General features: G+C 45.6%; 1 protein-coding gene across 1 annotated transcript; it reads right to left on the bottom strand.

Annotated features, from left to right (window-relative positions):
• Positions 1 to 451: 451 nt before the first annotated feature.
• KIF20A (kinesin family member 20A) lies at positions 452 to 8,773 on the bottom strand. Its single transcript, XM_019740373.3, has 19 exons — positions 8,636 to 8,773; positions 8,003 to 8,188; positions 6,808 to 6,894; positions 6,588 to 6,707; positions 5,798 to 5,936; positions 5,229 to 5,416; positions 5,015 to 5,144; positions 4,648 to 4,842; positions 4,429 to 4,540; positions 4,259 to 4,327; positions 3,917 to 4,060; positions 3,608 to 3,773; positions 3,327 to 3,491; positions 3,064 to 3,203; positions 2,821 to 2,923; positions 2,324 to 2,522; positions 1,986 to 2,077; positions 1,608 to 1,745; positions 452 to 1,011 (listed from the first exon to the last, which is right to left on the bottom strand). Exons 2-19 carry the CDS (start codon positions 8,165 to 8,167, stop codon positions 691 to 693), a joined length of 2,673 nt encoding a protein of 890 aa, XP_019595932.3. The 5' UTR covers positions 8,168 to 8,188; positions 8,636 to 8,773; the 3' UTR covers positions 452 to 690.
• Between the last annotated feature and the right edge of the window lie 369 nt (positions 8,774 to 9,142).

Genomic DNA, 9,142 nt, shown 5'->3' with positions numbered 1-9,142 from the left:
TTTTCCTTCTATCTCCCAACAGAATTTCTTTTCAGCCTTTATCTGATGAGACAAGGTAAAGGGAATCATTCTTGGATGTGCTCTTGGAGGGTTTCAGGCCTGTGCATCTATATTCAGTAGGAGGTAATATGCTATGACTATACTATGTCTGCTGTAATGAATTTGTACAGTAGATGCTATGGATTAGTCTGAGCTCTAGGCCTAGCCTTTCTTTGTTCTTATTTCTAGAACAAGTTACCCACTCACTTCATTTTATATTAAGGAAGGTTTAGAATATCTAATGTCCCTTGAATTCATTTCTTTCCAAGCTTTCTTAGGTTGCAGTACACTAGTTACTGCTCTCTATTGCCATTCCTGTGCAAGGTTCCCATGGGCCTGAATGGTGTTTGATTTTAAACTTTTCTGCCTTTTTATATTTGTTTTAATGATTTTGCTAAATTTGGAATTCAAATAAAAATGTGAACAGTATCTTTATTTAATATAACTTTTGTGTGCATAGAAACCATATAAGTAAAAAAGTGTGAGATTACACAGGTGATTATATTACAGGAGGGGGGACAACTAGTGTCTGAATATTGCATGCTGGATAGAGTTCCAGGTATATATAGTGAAGCTTAAAAGAGACCTATTTCTTAAGCTGAGCAGCTGACCCACCTCAGGGCAATGACTGCTCTCTCCTTTCCCACAGCCTTAGTATTTTTTGCCAAAAGGCCCAGATTTGAGTAAAGGGGAGCGCCGTGTGCGCAGGAGCCGAGCATAAGGGCTGCAGTCTGTTGAGCTTTGGCAAGTGGGTGTTCGGGGAAGTAAGTTTCGAAGAAATGGTTTTTTTCCTGGAGGCTGTTGGTTTGGTTGCTGGTTTTCTTGGTTGGCACCAAGGCGCTTTTTGGTAGAAGAAGTCTGGCCTTGGAGTTTTAGCACGGTATGATACTGCTCCGCGATGCACGCTGCTTTCTTCCGAAGGTCCAGTTTTACTAGCATCATGTTGTTCTGCAGCTCAGCCAGGGTCTGATCCTAAGGAAGAGCAATAGAGTTACAGGAAACATTTATGTCTGATATATTAGAGCAATAAGAAGGCAAGGTAATACATGTCATCCACTACTAAACTATTTTTATAAAGATTAACTCTTTAAGGTTAGAGCTTATAATTGAATAGGGAGTATTTAAGACTCAAACAGTATTGGATAAAAAGACATTTTCTAACAAGGTGATATGAGCTTGAATAAGTTAACCTCCTGTTTCTATATTTAGTCTACGATGTATTTTTTCTTTTACATCTTAATATCTCTAGAATCAGGATGTATTTACTGATGACAAATGTCATAGCTTAATTGTTAGTGTTTTGTCTTAGTGGTAGATAAAATAATAGTTTCTTACAATCTAAGCATCTTGGGTGAAATGTGATACTATCTACCTTAGGATTGTTGTAACAGAGAAAATGCCTATAAATTAGCACAGTGACTAGTCATTTTTATTTTGTAAAGAAGAGGAATTCCCCTCACTATAAGATTAGCCTGAAAATCTTTACCTTTCTCTTCGGCTCCTCATTCCTTCTCATATATATTCGGGAGTGGGCTGATGGAAGAGGGGGATATGTAAGCTGTCCTAACCTGTTTGATTAAGATGTCATCACAAGTGGTCAAGGCCTGGCGAAGTTTTCCTGCCCCAGTGCTGTGGCAACAGGCTCTTTCTGCTGATTGGAGAGACTCGCCAAGTTTCTGAAGCTCTGTGCGCAGCAGCCTTATATTCTGAAAAAAGGAGGAGTAGTAACTAAGCTGGCCAGGATCAACCAGCCATCATGATCTGGAGGAGTCAGCCAGCCATTCATAGAGAAGTAAAACTAGAGGCTAGGCAGACAAGTGAGGTCACCACTCTCCAGGACTGTGCATAAAAAACACCTTATCCTCACACGAACCAGGGCAGGGATATAGCGTTGGAAAACGGCCTGAGGTAGTAAGAGCTTTGGTAATAGACAGACGATTGATTACCTTCTGGCCCTCCTCTAACTTCCTGTCCACATCAGTGGTGAAGGGCTTGGCAGAGGGTGGTGGTTCTAACATTTTCTGATATTTCTGCAGCTCTGAGGGAAGGAAACAAGAAACTTCAATATGTAGGCTTTCTAACCTTGGACTTAACTCTTTAACTGAGTTAATAATAGCTTGCAGCAAATATAAAAAGTGAGGGCACGTGCATCCTGGAGTGAAAGGTGAGGGGGAATGTAGCTCAGAGTTAAGGAAGTTATGTTGGAATTGGTGTCAAAAGGCCCAAGTTTGGAGAACAGATCTTCCTGAGCCAGTTATGCTTCCTGCCCACTCTCCTTCTTCACCTTCAGTGGTGGAGTTTAGCTCTGCTCTGCACTGTTCCAGTTTAGCTTTAACCTCCTGGAGCTGCTGCGTGGAGGCAGAAGCTGCCAATCTTTGTGAGCGCCGTAGGGACAATTCAGACCCTAATTGTTGATGGGCCATTGGCTGTTGCCTGGCTTCCCGGACGAGAGTTTCTAGCTCTTTGATCTTCTCATCCCGCTCCTAAGAGGGAAGCAGAAGGCACCCACAGTCAGACAAACACTGCAGGAGCAGGTGACTGAAAAATGGGACAAAAACCTTCCCTGATACATCCTGAAAGCCTGTTTGTTAGCACTTATATCATTTCCTGGCCAATGAGACCCTTAAAAAATTCACCAAACACAGACTAACACATATAGAGCACTAGGGGTACTAGAGCAAAGCGAGTTATACATTCCTGCCCCTACCAGTTTATAAAATCTGTTTACTGCAGGCAGCAGGAAACCGAGTAGCCAGTTGGGGCTGGTTCACGGGAACGCACCTGAAGCTCTTCTTGGTAAAAACTCGTCAGTGACTCCTTGAGGATCTTTAGTTTCTCTTCATACGTTTCTTCTAATAGTTCCTTTTGGGTGTCCAAATGTTCACTGTCAGAGGAGAAAAGAAAAGTGAGTGATGATTCTGAGACTGAGCTTGGAGGACAGATCTGGAGGCACAACTCCATCCTAGTCTCTACTTCCCACTCTCTGGTCCAGGTGACAAACCAGAGGGGTCACTCAGCTGGTACCTGCACCACTGTTCGCGTTGCTGCATCTGCTCCACCATCTCATTGCAAATTTCATCACGGAGGTGCATCTCCAGCTGTAACTTTTCCTGCCGTTCTTTCAAAAGCAGTGCTTTCATGGCTTCCACTACCTGTAGGAGCTCCTAGGAGGGACACATAGGTCAGAGTTCATCAGCTGACCCCCCAAAAGGCACAGGCCCATCTGAAGGGCAGCATGGGAAATGTAGCCATCAAGTTTCTGCACCAAAGCTTTCTTGCATTCGCACCTCCTTGCCATACATAGAGATGTCGGCTTCATTTTCAATGTCGTCATCAAGGCCTAGGTCTGTCTTAGTTCCTGTCTCTGAGCTGGGAGATGACCGCAGACTGTGTTCCTTGATGAATGAATGTAGTGATGGAAATCCCATTTGCACCAGTGGAATATGCACAAGCTAGCAGGAGAAAAAAAATCGTAACTGAATCCATAACTAGCCCGTACTAGCTTTCTTAAATAAAGGTACCAGTCCAAAATGAGTACAACCATCATACCTCTACTACAGCTTCTTACCTGGCTGGCGATGGCTGAAAACTTGGCCACATGAAGGGTCTCATCATAGGTGGATGCACAGGGATTCACATTGACAATCATGCAGGAGCGGCCTCGGCCTGTGAAAAAGCCTTGGAACACTCGAGTCAGCTTGCTGTCACGGAAGGGAACCAGGTTCTGCTTTGACCTGGCAGGGAATCAGAGAGAACAGGGCTGTGAGCAGAATTCCAGCCCTTGGGTATCCTAGCATCATCCCCAGCGACCAGGAAGTTTCTTAGTAAATCACAGAGCTCCAGGCCATCCCAGCCCAAGGCTTTCAGTTAAGCTCACCGGTTCTGCTGGTTTTGGCGCAGGGCAGCAATACAGCGGCCCAGGGTGTGCAGAGAAGTGTTAATGTTTCCTGCTTCTTTCAGCCGCTCACCACTCTTCTGATCTTTGCAGCGCTCTGAGCCAGCCAGATCACAGAGTGACAACCTTAAATGACAGACAGGATCTGACATAAGGTCCCCCAACCCCTCATATAGTTCTGGAGAGGGAGAACCCACCAAGAATCTCTACCCAAGGAAGGGGAGCAAGAATCTAACAGAAGTGATTCCTCTGATGACCTCCCTCCCCCTCCCCCTACTACCATTTATAGCCAAGAAACCCAAATTTCTAAATGGAAAAACTTACTCACTGATCTTGGGGATTAAATCCCCTTCCCCTTGAAGGTGCAAGATCCGAATGGAGAAGATGCTGTGACTAGAAGTTAAAAGAGAAAAGTCATTGCACATCTTCCATACCCAGGCAGAGGACTAGTATTTCATGGAATACAGTGAAGGGTTGACTCACAACCTACTCACCTACGGCTAGAGTTCTGGTTCAGGTGGGTGCTGGCAAAGCTCTGGTTTTTACGACCCACTTTCAGGAGTTTCCAGGCCTCCTCAGCATTCTGAACATGAATCCAATTGAGATCTAAGGCCAAGGAGAGAAGAACATACATAAGATGGGAGCACCTAACTTTTCCTAGTCTCCCCAAATCCCTTCCGGGGTTCATGGCCAGCCTCCCTGCTTTCCCATACCTTTCACATAGGGATTGCCATTCTGATCCTCACACAGCCGCAGAGTCTGCCTCTTGCGCTGCTGGCTAGGTGGTTCTAACAGGTCATAAAGCAGTTCATTGTAGATCTCAAAGAAGGAAATCCAGATGGAGAAGTGAATGTCTGCAGGGACACTTATGGGGGCAGTGTCTGGCTGTGCCCATCGGTGACTTGTTTCTGGGGAAGAAGCAGATGTACAGGATAAAGTAGTCCACCTTCCATTTGGCCTGCAGGGGCCTCAGCAGGCAGAGCTCAGGTTGCAACCTCTTACCTGTACCCCTCGCAGCTGATGGGAGCAGGGAGTGGGTTTCTATTATTACTTGGCATAGAGCCCAGTCATGGTACGTACCATCTAGCTGGCTACTGCTGGTAAACTGACTGGTGGAGGAGAGCCCACCAATGCCACTGTCAAAGCTGGTGCTAGTGCCCGTCCGACTTTCAATGTAGACACTCCTCTTCAAGGAGGTAGACAGCTCCTCCTGGAGGGGCCCAGGGAGAAAATAATACAAAACTTTCCAGAGACTTGTCCCCCATCCCCTCATCTGTGGACACTAATACTTTACCTCTTGGAGGCTTCCATTTAGTAGGGCCAGTTTCTTTATTTCCTCTTGCCGGATCTGCTTGCTGTCAAGCCAGATTACCTCATTGGAGAGCAAGGGCTTCAGATCAGGTATTGGATGAAGTTGGCCTTGGACACTATTGAAGATCAGAGCCAGGGACCGGGGCAGGATCCCTCCATCCTTGGTAGTACCTGGAAGCATGTGAAAGATGGATAGCTGAGGCAAGTGCCTTTCTCCCTCAGCTGGCAGCACCAGAGGGCAAAGACAATACAGTGGTACCTCAGTTTTCGAACATAATCCATTCCAGAGACTGTTCGAGTTCTGAAACGTTCGAAAACCAAGGCATGGGTTCCCCATAGAAAATAATGCAAAATAGATTAATCCATTCCAGACCTTTAAAATCAACCCCTAAAACTGCAAATTTAGCATGAATTTTACTATCTAATGATACCATAGGTCCATAAAATATACGGCGTTCGTAAACCGAAATGTTCGTCAATGGAGACGTTCGAACCGAGGTACCGCTGTATCATTACAGGTCAATCAGCAATCCTGTAGGGCCTATTACTCACCTTGAATAGTGTGGGTTTTCCCTGAGTTGGTGACTCCGTATGTGTAGATAAGCCAGTTCTGCCCTTTGAGTACGTCCTTTACCATCTCCTTCACAGTCATGTTGAAGAAGGATGATTGTCCCACTTCTGGCCCAAAGATCTAGAGACAGACCCAATTTCTCAGAGGCCCATCCTTCATCTCCCTCTTGCCTCCTGTGCAGAACTAGCAGATGCATCTCTTCCTCGGTGGCTGGCTCTGGACAATACTCAAGCAGCTTCATCCTGCAGTGCTGCCAGCTGCTCCCTAAGCACTGAGGACTCAACCAGTCCACCTTTCATCTAAATTAACAAATACTTAAGAAGTGCTCTCAACTAAGTCCAATGCTGCACAAACAATGGGCAACACAATAGTCACAAGCATGGGCTTTGGAGATAGGTGGATCTATTAGGTTGGTGCAAAAGTGATTGCGGTTTAAAAGGTTAAAAATAATTGCAAAAACCGCAATTACTTTTGCACCAACCTAATAGAGTCAAGTCTTTACCACTGACTAGCTACATGGCTTTAGCAACATTACCTTCACTGAGCCACAGTGTCCTTGTCAGGAAAATAGGGACAATAATGAAAATAATAGAGTTGTTGTGACTTAATGCACATAAAGTACTTGTCACACTGACTAGCTTATAACAAGGGTCCCCCAATATATAGACATACACATATAAGGAGTTCACAATCAAATAAAAGTCTTTCCTTCTAAAGGGAATAAAGCTGTCCTACATGTTGGTCCCTTGTCCACAACCAGTAACTCCATACCTGGGAGAAGGTGAACTTGTGAGTGGCTTGGCCAATTCCCCGCTCATTGCTCTTCTGGGCAAAGGAGTCTTTGGGTGCCTGTAGAACAAGGGTCTCCACATTCTCAATACGGACACAACCCTGAGAAGGGGGAGAAAACAGTTGACACCGAAGGAAACATTCCTGGAAACCTTCTGTACTGCATCGTTCCAGCTTGAACTCTCCCTCCTCAGACACTCACCTGATCCTCTTGCCGTTCTAATTCTGAAGGTAACAAGGGCCTGACCCTCAGGTATACTTTCACCTTTTCCGTATCCTCAGATGGAACCTATGGCAGAATTTCAGGCCGGAACTATAGATTAATCTCAGCACTTATCTCTGAGCAGATGGGCAAGCATAGCACAGTTCCTAGAAATCATGCTAACGCTACCCTCATTCCACCTCAAATGTCTGCGCAGCTACACTTTGGTTCCATAATCATTCCAATTCACATGGACTTTTTCACTACTTTATCACCTTCCTGTCTCTTCAGTATCCTGCAAACCTGATTTGCCACGTCATCTGAGTTAGAACTGGAGACTGGGATGAAAATCAGCATATGATATTCCAGTAGTTAAGCACTATGGAGGCAGACACACTTGAATTTGAGTCCAAATCCCATCTATGAGAACTTGAACAAGTTCTTTGAATTCTTTGCCTCACTTTCCTCATCTGTAGATGGGGTTAATACCAGTACCCACCTAATTCTTTCAACAGATACTTAAAGATCTGCCTACTATGGCCCAGGAACTCTAAGAGGCTTTGGTAGTCCACAACGAGGGACATTATCAAGGCTTCTACTCTCATGAAACTTTTTCTACAAAAGATGAGCTTTCTGAGTAGAGTTGTTCTCAATCAAGGCCATTTCCCTCCAAAGGAATATTTAGCAATGTCAGGACAGGTTTCTTGGTTGTTACAAAAGGGAAGGTGCTAACATTTAGGGGTAGAGGCCGGGAATGCTGCTAAACATCGTACAATGCACAGGACAGATCCCTATAACAATTATCTGGTCCCAAGTGTCAATAATGAGAAACCCCAGCCTAGCAGAAAGGCTCCACAAATAGAAGCTACAGTTGATACTAAAGCCTGAATGTACATTCCACCTACTTAAAGGAAGTATGATCTGGTGTCTGGGCCTCATGGTGAAGGAGAAATAACCATCATCCTTCCCTTGTAGGATTAACTGATAATATGCACTTGAGTATATTTCATTAATGCAATGCAAACAACAGCTCTTATAGACACAATTCTACATTTTTTACTTGTCATGCTCTTAATTTTGAATTGATCTCTTAGACCCTTTAGTAGCTAGTGACCTTATACTACTTTCAGTATGGACAACTAGTAGGCTGAGGATATCACTTTCTGCCCCCCAAGCCACTCTCCAACTCCTTTACCTGCTGCTTGTCCTCCAGGGAGGTGGAGATGACAGAGCAGTCTGACAGCAGGTTCTTGCGTACCACACACCCCAAATCTGCAGCTGTAGACTCAAACATGGGGGAGACTACGACCTCCTCATCCGACAGCAAGCCCGCTGGCGGAGAAAGGATCCCTTGCGACATGACAGCAGGGGCAGCTTAGGTCTAAAAAGAGACAAGAGTGGGTAGGGAGGAGGACCTTAAGGGACAGAGGGGCTGAAAATTCTAGGTAAGAAACAATTGCCTTGTCCCAGAACACTTTGGTTTCTGCCTGAATCCCTACTTCCTCTCCCTTCAACTACCAGAGGGGAAGGGGATAAGAGAAGGAGTTAATCATTTAATCCAGTTTGAGGTGGCATTTCGACCTCTAACAGGAATGAACAGATACCGGCTCCAAAAGCAGGTCATGCCCCAAGTAGGGTGCCTCGCCTATCCGTGTTGTGGAGGTGTTGTCAGTAGCCCTAGGCTCCTTCTCCAGCCTCGCCCCAGGCCCACAGTGAGGACAGAGGTATTAAGAAAAAAGGGATGGCGGCAGCTCGGCTTTCTGAAAGCCTATTCAATGATGGCAAGAATTAATACCCCAGCTGGGATCCAGCACAGTCGCACACTCACCTGAAGACGAGACACTTATTCCTCCTTTGGTACCAGCCCTCTCACACGCCGACGCGGAACCCGGGTTTTGGCGGTAGGAGAGCACAATTTCCCCCACGAAGTGTACCTTTGTTACTGATACAATGTTTTAAATTACGCGCTGCGTTCGTTCCGCCAATCAGACAGCGAAGCCTGCAGTTACCAATCAGCACAAGGAAAGGGGGCAGGCGAGACTGGAAGAAACTTTGTTCCGGTTTGACCTCTCAACTCTAAAGTGGGTCCGGGTTACCAACTGTTGGGAGTTTGGGGTTGGGTCACTTAATTCCCGCTTAACAGTTTTTCTTGAACCGTAAGGCATTTCTTTGCTAAAAACCCAAAAGGAAGTCCTGAGGCTTCAGCCGCCATCCGCTGTCCTTCTTTAGCACATTCCTTCCCAGGAGCGCAAAAGAGAACTGGTTTACGGGGCTGGTTCTTCTCGGGGTGACGGATGGGGACTACATTTCCCAGGAAGCAGCGCAAGCAAACGCC

The sequence above is a fragment of the Rhinolophus sinicus genome, chromosome 5 (genome assembly GCF_057876585.1).
Source record: "Rhinolophus sinicus isolate RSI-liver-muscle chromosome 5, RSI-T2T, whole genome shotgun sequence".
NCBI classification, from domain to species: domain Eukaryota; kingdom Metazoa; phylum Chordata; class Mammalia; order Chiroptera; family Rhinolophidae; genus Rhinolophus; species Rhinolophus sinicus.
The sequence above is the reverse complement of the archived record's forward strand: the minus strand, read 5'-3'. Positions and strand labels throughout refer to the sequence as shown.